A 16,114-nucleotide genomic window follows, 5' to 3' on the forward strand; every position below is an offset into this window, starting at 1 on the left:
ACTGAATATAGACTGAAGGGTTGGGACAGCTTCGGGAAGAGATGATCTCAGTTGCTGCACATGTTACACTGAACTAAAGCTGTCACCTCAGAAAGCAGCCTTCTCGAAAGTCCTACTCAACAGGATGAGGTAAACAGGGTGAGAAGTGCAGGAAGCTACAATGACATGATTTTTGAATATGCAGTTCTTGCATAAAATAAAATCCAAGCTTCCCAACTCTCCTGAAGTACACACTCCTCCTCTCAGTACTAACTCAAGTGACTGGTCTGGCCATACTTTCCAGCACCAGGTTAAAATGGTACAGAAAACTACACATCTAAAAATGCAATAAACATTCCAGTGACCTGATACTGTTTCCAAACAGGAGAAACTGTTACAGTGCAGCTAATTTTTTTTCCTACAAACCTTCCAGCTGCATCTGAAATGACCACAGTGCATGCAATGTGCCTTACAGACAGTGAGAAACATGAACCACCACAAGAACAGAAGTCAACAGCAACTCACAGAACTCCCACTACTGCCAACTGCAGTGACTGCCCAGCAGCACATTCCTGGCTGTAAGGGCTGAAGGACAAGGAATTCCCACCCAATTCCCAGAAATTATGTGGGCACAGCTTTCCCCTCACCCAGAGAAAGGTATTTCTTTCAGCTGGGTGGCCTGTCTGAGAGAAAAGAGTGAATGCTCTTGTGGTTGAAGAGGTGAGCTGGAATTCAAGTTCTGGGGTCAATTTGTAGTGTGATTTCCTGTCTAATCTATGACAAACCCCCAGGGTAATTTCCTCTGTTCTGACATAAAAGTACCTTTTTCTTCTCCATTCTTTGAGATGAGTTTTCAGGAGTAAGAGAACAGTAGAAAGAACCATGCATTTTTATCTTTGGGCATACAGTATTTCCTAGAAGCCCCAAACAAGCAGTAATACCTTTGAATGGTTCCTTCAGGAACCCAAGCTGCAGGGCTGACTTTTTTTTTTAACACAGATCTGGTAGTGTAGGAGGAAAGCATTGTTTTGGTTGGTTGGCTTCTAAAAATAAACAAACAAATAAACAGACACCATCCTCCCCCAGAAAAATCACAAACTTCCAGGCTTACCAAAAGTTATTTTCCAAATACACTAAAGAAGAAAGAAATTCATTATTGAAACTTATCCTGAGAACTTCAACTACTCTAAACACTATCTGTGGTGTAACATTAAAGCCACTGAAGCAGAATTGCTTCAAAGCACAAGTCCTATTATATTGCAGCTATTCAGTAGATGAGTTCTGCTGCAAAAGGAGACAAAAAATATATGGTTTTTATTATAATAATACAATTTATTACTGCAATAATAAAGGGATAACTTTATTATAAGCTACCATTTAAAGTATTAAAATACAACTCCTTTTAATCTCCATTTATAGTTGGCAATTCTCTGTCCCCTTCATCCCCCACCCCTCTCCTTTTTAAAAGGTCAATCAGGTTTTGGCCTGACATGTCAAAACTCTCTGTCACAGCACTCCTGCCACCAGCTCCAGGCACATGCAAGTCTTTCCCTCGATGCCTACCAAGTGATCCAACATATGGCCACACAAATCCACAAGGGATGCAGACTGACTAGAGAAACGAGCTGACTCAAACAACGTAAGAAATACATTTTTCTCCCAAGTCAGTTTTTACCACAGTCAAGTGTTTTTCAGTTGAACATTGCTTGTGCAGCCTGGTGGGATCTTCTCTCAAAAACTCAGGTGCATACATCTTGTGGTTTGGGAAGAGTACTTGAGAAAAGCCCTCAGAACTGACCAGCTTCCTAAACACAAAAGTCACTGGTATTCTTTCATGCTAAATAATCTCTTAGCATCAGTAATGAAGTAAATTGTTTGATGGAATGCAATCCCATTGTACACACTTCCTTCTCTGCATTTTGATGTTGACCTGAAAGTCTTGCACAACTGAAACACACAAGTGGTAAAAATGAAATAAGCAAGTTATGAAAACAAGCTCATTTGACAAGCATAAATATTTATAAAATGAATGCATTTGGCTAATTACAAACTCAGTGTAACAAGCTATATGAATTTCATAATTAATACAATCAATTCCCGAATTTACTTACATAATTGAAAAATAATTTAAACAGCTTTCTTCAAAACAGAAAAAAAAATATAGTATTCTCCCTTGAAGGCCTTTTATTATATCAAAATACTGGCACATTAAGTAGTTAATAAAAATGTAGCATGTGAAAATGCCACATTTTTCGTGACCGACAAAATGTCAAGATAGGGCGTAGAAAAATGTATCAATAACTTTTACTGAGCAGTTTAACCGTGACCACATATTGCTATGCAATCTTAATGGAACTAAAAATTACATGGTAATAAAGCACCATAAAGGAAAAATGATCAGGGTTGTACAGGCACATACTAAACACTTCCTATTCTGAACACTCAACATGGCAGCCTTAAGAATCTGACTATTCATTAGACACGTGCTTTATAGCTCTTATTTTTCATTCACTTAAACATCATCATGTAGAACAAGCTCCCAGACGGTTATCAGGGCTGGAGTCTCTGCTTCCAGCACACAAGAGCTGTAACGTGAGCCAACAGAAGTCACAGGCCAGGGCAGGAATGACCCAGCAGAAAAATGAAATCTAGCCTGCAGACCTTTCCAAATGGCTCTGTTTCATGGGGCCCTTCCTCTGTCCCATGGCTGCAGAGGCACCACACATTTCCTGCACTTGCTGCATCTTCAGCAGCACTGATTTCCAGTGCATGTGTAAAGTATCATGTATATAAGCACAAACAAACCCATTGCCCCTAAGTCTTCAAGTTCATTGCATACAAGTAAATATTGCTTCAAAATGCACATTAAATGTTCCTCAGAAGGGCTGTAATGACTGCACATGCAAACACAGCAAGGAAGGCACCAAGAAAACTCCATCAGCCCAGCACAGGCAAGGGACCATTCCCAGCACAAAGCTTCAGCAGCACACCTCTTCCAGAAGATGGTGCTTTGCCAGGGACTTCCCCATCTTTGCTAGTTTGTATCCAGCTGAAAACTAAAATACAGCTAAACTGTCATATCAAACTCTGAACCAAAGTTTGAAATACCTCTCTCTATTCATCCTTTACTAATGACTACTAGAAAGAACTTTTTGCTTTACTCTTTGACTTCTAGTTCCACTGCTGTTTTACTGTTGGATTTTTTGTACTGGAAATAGTTTGCCAGCTAATCAATAGTGTAAAAAAAATGGGAAACAGAAGCACGTGGAACAGGTTTTGCTTTTGCTCAGCCTCAATATAAAAAATGCTGAAAAACATCACAAAGATGCACATGTACACATAACAAGATTCATAGTTTTATGTTCGTCTGAATTTTCAAATGCACAGACTTGTCAACTTGAAAGATAGAAGAAAGATCATATTGCTCATAGCTAATCTTGTAGTATACCCTGTTTTGTTGGAGGTGGCGTGTGTTTATAATTTTCCACTGCCTATGTGATCGTTGGAATAACCATACATTTCTAAATGCTGTGATTTGTTTGACATGCATCTACAATACTCAAATTTAACGAAATCTGGTTGTTATGCTAGTTAGAAACTAATAGCAACAACTTAAATCTCAGCAACACCACTACTCAGTATCACCAGTACTAGAACCTACATGGAATGTAGCACCCCAGTAAAAAATTATTCCATTAACAGATGTCTCATGCATAAACACTTCTTAAATTAACATATTTTCAATGTTTTTAGTCTATTTTCTGCCCACCGATAAATCAACATTTATCTTCAATGTAACCACACATTAACTAGTTAATTTTGCTGAACTGACCAATTAGGAAACTCCAAACTGCACACTCCCAAAATTTCAGAGCAGGAACAGCAAAAGATTTAGCAGAAGAGTAGACTATTAGGTGACTAACTTAACACCCAGCTTCTGTTCAGAAGTATATGGGTGCTAACAGGCACTGAGTTATGTTCTAAAATAACAAACTTCTGCTCAAAATGCAACCACAGCAAACTCCTGTTACAAGCAGCTCTGCAGCCACAGTTGCTTCTCTGCTCAAAGGCAAAAGGGCACAAATGAAAGCAGTGAACAGAGATTTAACAGTCACTCCCCCCCCAGATAACTTCCACAAAAATCCTACTTCACATAGCCCAGGTAACTCATTACATGCATGTAAATATGTAAAACATGTTTTTATTTATCAGAGTACATAGTAAGAGCTAAAGTGCAATTCTGTTATACCCAGTTTTTCCAGGCAGCAGGTGCCAGACCACTGCTGCATGGCATGTGCCATGCAGTGCCACCAGCATACCACAGCTATTAGCAACAACTGTCCCTGCTCCCAGGCAGAAGACTGCACATTTTCTCACTCGGACTGGGTCCTGAGCACCAACTGCCTTTGTATTCATCATCCTTCCCTTCTAGGTAAAAATGGCTTTCAGCACTTGTAGATCCTTCTTTCAAGTGTGTATAACCTCTGGCATATCTACATCAATCAACCTGTTCTCCTTTTAAGTTTTTTAGAACTAGGGATAAAGATCCATTTATGGGGTCTTCAAACTGTGGATGCTCACCATGTAATTTCTTAATTGTCTTTAAAACTCTAAAACCCTTTTTATTTGGTGGTGGAGAGGCAGGAAATGGGACTGTTGTTGAGATTTTGTTTGTTTTATATGATGAATTTAAATACAGCTTAAGTTAGGGATGGCAATGCTTTTCCCCACAGTCGCAAGGTGTCCTTAGCCACTCAACACAAACAACCTCTTAAGAGGGTTAAAATCTCCCCCAGTTTCCTCTTACACACACTGACTTCCCAAAGAAACACTTTCACAGTGATTAACAAGAGCTGGAGACAAAACTTGTTATTAAGTATAACCATACCTTTTCCTAAACCAAACCAACATATTCAAAAAGTGAACACAAGGCTGTCCAACTCACTGTTAAGGCACATTAGCTTCAGCTCCATTACAGAAAAAGAAATGTTTCTACTTACCCCTCCTAGGAGCCAGTGAGTAGTTTTTTTTGGTTTTTTCTCCTTCTCTACAGTTTGGATATCTTACAGTACCTATCACAGTATTCCAACGAGCAATCTCTTTCCAGGTTTTCGAGGCAAGAAACAAGTTTATCAATGTGTAGTGTATGAAAATACGATGAGGAATAGGAAAAAATACATCCTTGGCCTTTGTATTCTTTGTCTCTGACCCATACAAACATGCATGATGTGGGGGAATGCAATCATCCTTGAATATTCATCCCATACAGAACTGGGGAAGTAGGTCTGACACAGAGAAAGTTTTAGGAAATGCCTACCCACCTTTCCACTCACAGGGCAAGGAGAACCCAGTTACATGTATCAAAATTCAGAGAAAAGGGATTTTCTGCATATCTAGATTTCAGGTTAAATTTACTCTGTGAAACTGACTTTGAGAGTGTCCCTCTTCTTGACCCAACCAGGACTTCATGGCCTGTGAGGACAGAGGTTTTGCCTAGTTAATAATTCCTGGCAACACTAGCCATGACAAAATGTGTACTGTTCATTTTTAACAGATGTGAAAAACACATGCCCTTCAAAGCTCTTGCAAAAGTGGTGGTTAAACCCTACATTTTGCAAATTTCGTAATAGTGGCTTTTGCTGTTTATTTGAAAATGAAGCAAAACTAAGTGGAAATCCAACTACCTGGTGAAAATAGAAATTCAACTGTAAGTCACAGAAAGAAGTATACCTCCACATTGTGGCATGCTAAACACTGCTGGGTTTTATCATGTCTGACTTGTTAAGAAACATTTATACTTTCACTCAGGACTGAAGATTATCATTGTAGGCATTATTTATATATGTGGTAGGATTTTTAAGTATGATTAGCACCACCACCAAGGGAACTAAAAAGGCTTCAGCTTTACAGTAATAAGCAAAAACATCACATTTTAGGCAGTTTAAAGAATTAAAGCATTTGAGGAAACTTTATAGACAGCTGGAACACTGCTAGGCTGTTTCCATCTACAGCAGGGCTGAAGAGATGCTCATCCACCTCACTAAGCCCTCCCCAAACTAAGACCAGGCTGTGTGTAATATTAGAAATTTCAATCTAAGTAAAATTCAGAGTTGAGAGAGGAAGAGAAGCCTTATCTGAAGAGTTTCTCCATCAGTGAGACTATCAGCTGAGCTGAGAAAATACCTACTTTCCCAGGGAAAAAAAAAAAAAAACTGCTGCAAGGGAGTGCATAGAGGACTCTCAGGAGCTGAAAGGATCATCCCCATAGACACCAATTAGCCTACAATGCCTACATTTTAACTGAATAATTGAAATAATTACAACTCAAGTGCCAGGATTAGAAACTGCTTCAATAGTTCAGTAAAAATTGCTTCAGCTTTTATCAAGTAACCCTTGCACCCCACAGAAAGAGATGTGAAACCTGTGCATCTGATATTTGGAGTTCCCCGCTTAAGATACATTTTTACTTCACCTCAACTGTCTTGCCATCATTTTTACTTTTTTCTCCATCCCATACATTGAAATGGGACACTAACAGACTACCTAATTAAAGGTCAAGTCACATCTTCAGTCAGACAGAAGGACCTGACTGGAGAACGGGAACTTGAGATGTTCTCTTCTGGACATCCGCAGGCTGCTGCATTGGAAGCAAGACATCAGAAGAATATTCCCTGTTACACATCCAGGGGAGCTTGCTTTATATTGTAATTTTTGCCTCTCTTCTAGAGCATGTCTTTGTCTCTTTTCCATTCATTCTGCTTGAATCCCAAACCCTGTGCATAATTCAATTTGTACATTTTGTCCCTATTCTCCTACTTCATTTCGTGGGTTTTTTTTTTTTTCCTTTAAGAGGAAGACAGAAAGGATTCACCTCTTGCTCTCCTGCTAAATTCAGCAACTTCCTCCTACCCCCCCCCCCGCCCAAAAAAGAGCAGCAAAGCAACTCTTTCTCTCACTATTTTTACAAGGCTATGCTGAGATACTTCAGATGTCTACTGCTGACAATTTTCATTCCTGTGAAGCACAGCACGGTCTCATTTCTTCATTTCAATCTCATTTCAAGGTCTGTTTGTGAGACACTGGCATTCCATTCTCCTGCAGCACCCCACAAGCCCAGCTGCCTGATCATCTTGTTTGCAGCTGCCAAAGAGTCACCATTTCAATGGCTTCCAATGCTTCCAGTCCCCACCTGGAATCCCACCCAAGCACACTTTACGGGGTAGTGGAAAGAAAACATTTTGTGAAGTCTCCAGCAGATGCATAAGCTTGCCTACCACAGATCAGTATTATTTGCTCAATTACTACAAGGAGCTTTGGCACTAAGAGTCTGTAGCTGAAAATACACCCCATGTATACCAACACTTAAAACCAAGAACTTGGAAAACAACAACTTCAACATTAAAGTCAGTATCAGCAGCAGGAGGAAACAAGCAATGGGAACAAGTAAACAGAATTAACAAGTGCAAGAAAACCACAGACAACCACATACCTACCCTGGAAAAAGAAAGAGTTTAATAAAGTGAAATAATTTTCCTTCATCCTTTGAAATCAGTATTAAAATTCAAACTCCATTAAAGTAAAAACCACAACTAAAATGAAATACAGAACTTCCAGGATTTGAAAACTATTCTAAAATCTTGTCTACACTAGCTTTCTAATACTGGGATCAGCGACGGCACTAAAAGCTTTAAAAACCTCAATACTGATTACTAAATCTGCTGATGTGAATAATGCAAAACTCAACAGTCATTTGGCAAGTGACTAAAAAGAAGGTTAAAAATGTCTGGCAGATATACAGCAGGAGCACATATGACTATTTTTTCTTCAATTGAAAGCAAACCTGTTGTTAGGTGTAAAATGCAGCAAAAACCAAAGCAACCTCTCCTTCAAAATGCTTTTAAGTCACTGGAGATACAGCAAGAAAGAATGGCCCCTAGTCTCAGTAAATGCTCAAGCCTGACAATAAAAGTCTATTCTTAAAGTAAAAGCTGATTACAAACCAGTTCTAAGACAGAATTCATGATACAACCTCAATGAGAAAGTTCATTAAGAAGTAAAATTACTTTCTATGCAGAATAGTAAGCCCACAGAAACACCAAGAACTTTGCCTTATTAAAAATTCCCAAATGTACTCTACAATTTCAGTTCTTATTTCACATTCATCCCCAAAGTAATTCAGAGCATTATACCAGTATGCCTACTGACTGAAGACATTCCACCATTATTAAATATGGGAACATCATATAAAGTAACTGATAAAAAAAAAGTATAGTTGTTGTATAATATTTAAAGGCAAGCAAAACTAGGTGATTATCAGAGTTTGGTATCAACCCAATGGCAATACTGCAAACAAATTAATTTACAGCATAAAGGACAGAAACATTAAACAGGTCATTCAGCATGGTTTTATAGAGAACAAGTTGTGGCAGATAAGCAAATATTCATCTTTCAGCCAAGGACTATTTGTAATAAAGATAACCACAAAGGTGTAGGGTGTGTATAAGACACCCATATAAGTTTTTGATTTAGTAATACATGCCAAACATTATTTAAAAATTGTTATAAAATAAAGTATACATCAGGATTTCCAAAGCGGCTTACTGACCTCAAAAATACTCATCAGTGGGAAATTCCATTTCACCAACATGTACTAAGCAGGATGTTGTTTAAAATATTCCCTGCACAATTAATTAATTCCCTGCACCAAATTAAGCGCTACTGGACAACCCAGCAGTACAAATCAGACCTGAACAAGGCACAGGTGAGCAACTCTATTTCTGCCAAAATAGTCAAAGCACACAGCAGCAAGCTCATTAAAGACAACTGACCACACTGGATGGAAAAAAAAAAAAAAAAAAAAAAGTAAAGTTCCAAATTAAGCTATCAGAAACATTTGTGCAAATTTGAAGCAGGAAAGGATGTTTAGACTAGACCAGTGCATCATGTATAATTCAGCACTTTGGGTTTCCAGCATTTCAGAGCCTGAGAGCTTAGTTTAAACTAAACTAAGCTGTAAACTAAAGTTGCCTGTTACAGCCTGTATCTTCATGAGGAGAAAGCAGTGGATTCTGAATTATCATTAATCCAGCCAAAAGGCACAGCAGGAACCAACAGCTCAGCCTTGACGAAATTGATGGGAAGAACAGGAGGCAGGACACCAAAGCCTTTCCAAGCACAGTGATTCTTCATCTTCAGGAGTCTTCAAATTAAAACTGGATACCCTTCTCAAAGACACATTTCAAGGTTAGTTACAAGGTTCAGCGTGGGAACAACTCACAAAACCATGTGACAAAAATTAAAGCAGATGATTAAGTAAACCCCTGAAGCCTCAAAGTCCCTTAACGTACAAGCATTCCTGTTGATTAATATTTGAATTACGTTCAGAAACATTGACTTTTTCTGTGGTTTTTTGTTTGTATTTTAAACAGCATTCAGGAAGGCCTGCAACACACCCCAGTGACATTCTGTTAACAGCACGTGGATGATGTTTTTCTCTGGGAATAGGTTATGCCAGTGGCTGTGTGTAACTACCAAAGGGAAGCACATGCTACTACACTTTACTACTACTGGCTCACCAGCCATGCAGCAGAAGCAGCACTGCTCTGACCATGCTACCCTAAAGGCCAAGGTAGAGAACACCAAAGGGCATTACTAAACTTCCTTTTTCCTTTACAGATATTTGTAGAAGTTCAACAGAAACTTCTTGAGAATCAGAAGTGAATGTAAAACTGAAATACCAGACAGTCATTTCCTACATGCCTGCTCTTGGAAAAAACGTGCCTGAAAAATTTCAGATGGACTTTCATAGTGCATGGATTTGCTAATCTTAGCAAGGGTGTTGTCTTTACTCTAAAAAGCAGGTAAACAAAGCATTTCTAAAATAAGTTTTTGAGCTACTTTCAGCTTAGTCCACCTACAAACTGGAATGATAAATGACACAGCAGGATACAAAAGCCCCAAGCAGGTTTCTTACACCTACAAAAGACATCACAGAACTGAGAGTATTTTTCACATAAGCAAGACCTACTTTAAAATCAAGAGTAAATAACAGATTCACGGATACATTTCGTAAAAATATTTTTGCTTTCTTGGTTTGCTTTTTACCTCTCTCTGCTACTAATTGATTTCTTTTACTTATCCCCATGCCCCTTATCAGCACCTTTTAAAGGTTCCTATTTCAGTTCAGATGGACTATCCTGCCCTTTTTCTTCTACTATTAATAGACACATTCTGTACTGGAACAGGTGTTCTGCCTTGAAATTCTGGTGCAAACTCCAGAAAAGAAAAAAAAAAAAAATTGCAGGAGATTTCTGACAATACAGTACACCCATTCACTTCCCCAAACTATCTGTCTAGGCTGGTATTTTCCATGAAGACCCACAACAGCAGATCTCATGCACACACACAGATCCCTCTGCACAGTTCACTGAGAACAAAATGCAAAATTGTAATTATTTCCAGCATCCAAATCTGGTTGTCATTGGGAAAACTCTAGGTCACAAGAGCACCCAGGATTTTTCTGATCTGCAAGCCCCAGAAAGCCTGTTTGCTTTCAGGAGATGGCTGTTATTGAAAGCAACAACTTTCTTCAGGATTTAAGTAGGGGGTGAGGAAATAGGAGCTGAGTAAGGCTTTTTTTTTTTTCTATTGTTCCTCCCAACAGGTGGGAAGCTGTTCACACAGCTCTGCAGAATCACAGAGGAGGCCAAAAAGCCAGGAAATGCAACTGCTCTCTGCCAGCACTCCAGGAATGAGAAGAGTTAAGCTGGGAGCCAAGGTGCAGAGCGGAGGTTTAGCTACAGAAACAAGGGCAGCAGAGGTCTCACAGTAAAATACTGCCACTCCCAGCTCACAGCAGTCCCATATCCCAGTGTTCCCTGGCAGCAAGTGCTGCAAGCAGGCGCTCCCAGACAGTGATAACTCATGGCAAGCTCACAAAAGCCAGCATATGCCATCAGCACTTTGGATCAGGCTGGCTCATCTGAATTGACGATCCACACAGCACCACAAATCGGGATTTCTAGGATAATTCTCGTCCCTACAAAGCAGAACTGGGGAAAATTAAAGAGAGGTGTTCTTGTAAAATGTTAGAATGTGTTAAAACTGCTACATCAGGCATTTTGGAGCAGGAACGTTTTTAAATTAATGCTTCTCAAATACTCTATCTTCACCCCAGTTAAAAAACTAAGTAACAGAATAAGGCTCATTATATTTTAATTTTCTAACTCCACAGAAGATGTCTGACTATAGCAGGCCAATTTACATGAGTTAAATTACCAAATCTAACATCCTAGAAAAAGCATGTTGCAACCAGGGACTAAAACTCCTCTTGTTCTTAGAAGCATTCCATTTGTATGAGGCCTGTCAGTTCAAAACAATAACAAAGAAAACCAAAATGCTTCCAGTATCAGCTAAAGGTTACATGGCTTTCACTGAAATAGGATCGCTTGGTTACATTAAATACTGAAGAGTAGAAAAAAAGGAGCTAAAAATCCAAATTCTACCAGCTTCAAAAGAAACTTCCTGACCAAGACATACCTACACCCAACTCAAGTATTTCAGCTTTTGTTACATGCAGCAATTCATTCTTATGAAAAGCAGTCACCCCACCACGCAGGTTTGAAGGTACTCTTATTTAGCTAGAGAAGTTGTGCTGTCCTAGGCTCAGCCTATTAAATATGACATCTCCTTGGCAGACATTTTTCACCAAAGAACTAAGAAAATTCACACAGGAAATCCACTTCTGGTAGTGCAGCACTATAACCAAAACTCACTACTTCTCATCTCAAACACACAGCATCTCAGATCTTCAGGCGCCTGTTTTTTTCCCAACCTAGGCACCAGCCGTTCCATTTCCTAAAAAAGACCTTGCAGAAATACACCATGAGATCATACAATTGAGATTGCTAAATACATATAAATGAACCCTCTGCAAATGGCTCAAGTGATCTTAGTAATTTCTTCTTAATATCTGATCTGAAACTGCACCTTCTGATGTAATGCTCTTGCACTGCCAGAGAGCACTTGAAATATCCCCAGCTTTCTCCCTGCTTTGCTCCCTCTCTCACCGTTTGTTACCAATAATAGCAGGTGAGATAAAGTTATCACATGTATTTACTTACTTTCACAGTCTTGCACATGAACAGCAGCATAACTTCATTTGCATTTCAGACTACTGGAAGGAGTACAGCTCGCACATATTTTTGGGCGTACGCTTAGTCCAGGCTGGCTTCACCAATTTCAGCTTGAAAGCAGCATTTGTTTTCACATGTTTTAGATGAGAGTACATCCGAAGTTAGTGAGCATACAAACCTGCCAAGCTAACACCTTTTCTCAGTTTTCCAAGTGCAACTACTTAATGTAGGTCTCCTACGCTTAATTAACACTTTATTTTCAACCCTGTGACACAAGGGTGAACTACAAATAGAACTAATAAGATCCTATGTGGCAAGCAATTTAGGTAATTCCTAAACTGGCACTGACACAATACTGCAAGCACAAAGAGATGTCATATTAACATTTACACCAGCATGAACACAAGAGGCAGAAGGAAGACCATCACTAGCAAACTTTAAAAGGAAAATTTTCAAAATCAATAGAGACAATGGTGGGAGCTGCAGAAAGCCAAGAGTCTCCGTGGCCTTGCACAAAAAAGCTAAAACAGGATCAGTGAAAGGTTTGGAGATGAAGAGCTGTGTGGTTCGAGGAGTCACCTTCACCTACAGCACACAGGTTTAGTCATTCACCTGCTATTTTGTCTACCTGTCAGGTCCATTTGTGCTTCACAGCTTGTCCTCAACGCTTGATAAAAATCAAAGCTGATTTGTGTCATTACAATGCCCACAACAGGAAACATACAAAGCGCCCGTCTGTCAGCACAGCAACACTGCGAGGAGCTGGAGGGTGGAGGAGCAAACTGACAAAGGTTTAGAATCACAGTGGAGACAATCAGAAAATTTTCTATTCCTGTGACGTTTACATGCAAACGACACACATTTCAACATTCCAATAAAGTTCATTTCCAGTCACCTGCATACTAGAGCCACACAACAAAGTATTCTGACTGCAAATGTGTTTACATTATGGACTATGTAAACCACAGCACAAGGTCTCACCGGCCTGAAAAAAAGTGTTGTTTTGCATTCATTTTTTCACCGCTTGCTGAATTAGAAGTGGTTTACTCAGTGGTGCACACAGTTTAGCATACCAAAGCCACAGCATCAGCTAAAGATGTCGTTTTTCCAGACAGCCTACAGGTTGCCATTAAAGTCTAACACCTCTCCTCTCTTTATCCAAGATGTCAAAAACAGGCAGAGTTTCAGATTTAAGGGAAATACCTCCTTTTTATAAATTAAAACCTGATGAAAATGTAAGATGATCAGTCCCTAGAGACATTGCCAAAACTGTAATGCACACAAGCATTTTTTCCAAGTTGTTTACAAACAATACACCTACCAGGGGTTCAGAAAGATGCTGTGCCTTTCTAACAGGCAGAGAGAAAATGTCTGACTGACAAGGCGCCTTAGCCCCTTTCAACATTAGAAGGCACTCCGCCGCTACCTAATTAAGGCACATTCTCTTCTCGTAAAGTATTAACAAAGCACACATTTCCCCGACTAGCACTATATTTGTCATCCTTGAATAAATTACTTCTGTATTGTATTTCACGCACTCTTCCGGCCCACATCCTGCTAGACACTGAATGCTTACTACTAGGAGCAGATGAGAGGTATGCCTAGGCAAGCTCCATTTCTTGGCTAGATGTATTGACAATGGAAAAGCTGAGTATCAATAAAACACACATTATGCTCACAGCCAAGTACCCCCTGTGAAAAATCAGATGAGATGATAGTGTGCACACACAGGTGGGATTGGTCTCTCCTAAAACATCTCCACCTGCACTGGCAAGGACGGTCGGGACAGTATGAGAGTTACCTTTAACAGGTCTTTAGCAAGTTACCTACTCTACCATGACCATTACAATACCTAAACAATGCCCTCAGCCGCTGAATTAGCAAAAATTCCTCGAATTTAAACTCCTAACTCCCAAGCTCATAGAGAAGAGCAGAACAATATTTTTGTAGTATTTTGATACACACTTTTCTGAGGATTCCTAATCATCACATAAAATGGTGTTAAACTCCAAGTTATCTTCACAGCGCTCATAAATCAGGAGCTGAGCTCTTGCCGGGACAGGGTGTTGCTCTACTTGCATTATTTTTAAGAGTCTTATTTAAATGAGTTTTCAAATAACTTGAAATACCACAGCTAAAACAAAACATTACAAACAAATCAGACACTTCCTCACGTCCAAGACGCTATTCCTGCAGCTCTGCACAGCGGCTGAAGAGGTGACGGCTGAAGAGATAATCCGTAATCTCCGCAGATTACTTAAACTCCAAGGAAATCTCTACTTTGAGAAACTTCAGGGGAGCACAGAGCATCGCCCTTCCCCTGCCCGGCCCCTCCCCGAGCCGCCGCCGCTCGGACACCGGGCAGGGCGGGCCGGCGGGGCCGCCTCCCCGCGGGGAGCCGGGCGGCCACGCGGGTCCGGGCGGGGGAACCGCCTCGGCTCCCCGCGGGTCCCGCCGCCGCTGCCCTCCCGGTGCCGGAGGGGGCGCGAAGGGCGCGGGGCGAGCCCACCTGTGCGCGTCCCCCGCGGCCGGGCCGCGGTGACAGCCGGGCCCGCCCGAGGTGACTCGTCCCGGCGAGCCGGGAGGCGGCCGCGGGGGCGGCGGGGAGGCCGCGGCCGGGGCCGGGCCCGCCCTGCGCGGACACCCCGCGGCGGGGACACCCCCGCTCCCCGCCCGCCGGGCCCGGCGCGGCGCCGCCCGCACTCACGATGGTGACGCTGGCCTTGCGCAGGTCGCGGTTCTCCTCCTGCAGCGCCTTGCACTTGAGCTTGTAGGTCTCCAGCTCGATCTTCAGCACCTTGTTCTCCTGCTGCAGCGAGGCCAGGCGGTTCGTCAGCTCCTCCAGCCGGAACGGCGAGATCACGATCCCGCCCGCCTTGCCGCCCCCCGAGGAGCCGCCGCCGCCGCCCGCCGTGCCGCAGCCGGGCCCCGCGCCCGGGCCGCCCCCCGACAGCGGCCCCGCGGAGCCGCCGCCGCCGCCGTCGGTGTCGCTCTCGCTGGCGCTGTCCGCCATCGCCCCGCGCGCGCCGCCGCCGCCGCCGCCCGAGCAGGGGGCGGCGCCCGCCGCGCGCCGGCGCCGAGACGGGCCGCGCGCCCGCCCACAGCGCCGCCTGGCGGCCCGCGCCGGCACCGCGCCAGCCGGGACACCCCGGGATGTGCCGGGAGCGGGGATCCGGGACACACCGGGACACACCGGGATGTGCCGGGAGCGGGGATCCGGGACACACCGGGACACACCGGGATGTGCCGGGAGCGGGGATCCGGGACACACCGGGACACACCGGGATGTGCCGGGAGCGGGGATCCGGGACACACCGGGACACGCCGGGATGTGCCGGGAGCGGGGATCCGGGACACACCGGGACACACCGGGACACACCGGGATGTGCCGGGAGCGGGGATCCGGGACACACCGGGACACGCCGGGATGTGCCGGGAGCGGGGATCCGGGACACACCGGGACACACCGGGACACACCGGGATGTGCCGGGAGCGGGGATCCGGGACACACCGGGACACGCCGGGATGTGCCGGGAGCGGGGATCCGGGACACACCGGGACACGCCGGGATGTGCCGGGAGCGGGGATCCGGGACACACCGGGACACACCGGGACACACCGGGATGTGCCGGGAGAGGGGATCCGGGACACACCGGGACACGCCGGGATGTGCCGGGAGCGGGGATCCGGGACACACCGGGACACGCCGGGATGTGCCGGGAGCGGGGATCCGGGACACACCGGGACACACCGGGACACGCCGGGATGTGCCGGGAGCGGGGATCCGGGACACACCGGGACACGCCGGGATGTGCCGGGAGCGGGGATCCGGGACATACCGGGACACGCCGGGATGTGCCGGGAGCGGGGATCCGGGACACACCGGGATGTGCCGGGAGCGGGGATTCGGGACACTCCGAGCCCGGGACTGGAATGTGCCAGGAGAGGGGATCCCGGACACACAGAACCCGGGACCGAGGGATATTCCCCGGGGGCGCTCC

General features: G+C 43.5%; 1 protein-coding gene across 1 annotated transcript in view; it reads right to left on the reverse strand.

Annotated features, from left to right (window-relative positions):
- The window catches only part of CCDC6 (coiled-coil domain containing 6), a 49,011-nt gene extending 33,885 nt beyond the window's left edge, over window positions 1–15,126 (reverse strand). The window contains exon 1 of the mRNA XM_053949221.1: window positions 14,821–15,126. Coding sequence (XP_053805196.1) covers window positions 14,821–15,126 — 306 coding nt within the window. The remainder of the gene's footprint in view (window positions 1–14,820) is intronic.
- Window positions 15,127–16,114: the final 988 nt, after the last annotated feature.

Source organism: Vidua chalybeata, chromosome 8 (assembly GCF_026979565.1).
Source record: "Vidua chalybeata isolate OUT-0048 chromosome 8, bVidCha1 merged haplotype, whole genome shotgun sequence".
NCBI lineage: Eukaryota > Metazoa > Chordata > Aves > Passeriformes > Viduidae > Vidua > Vidua chalybeata.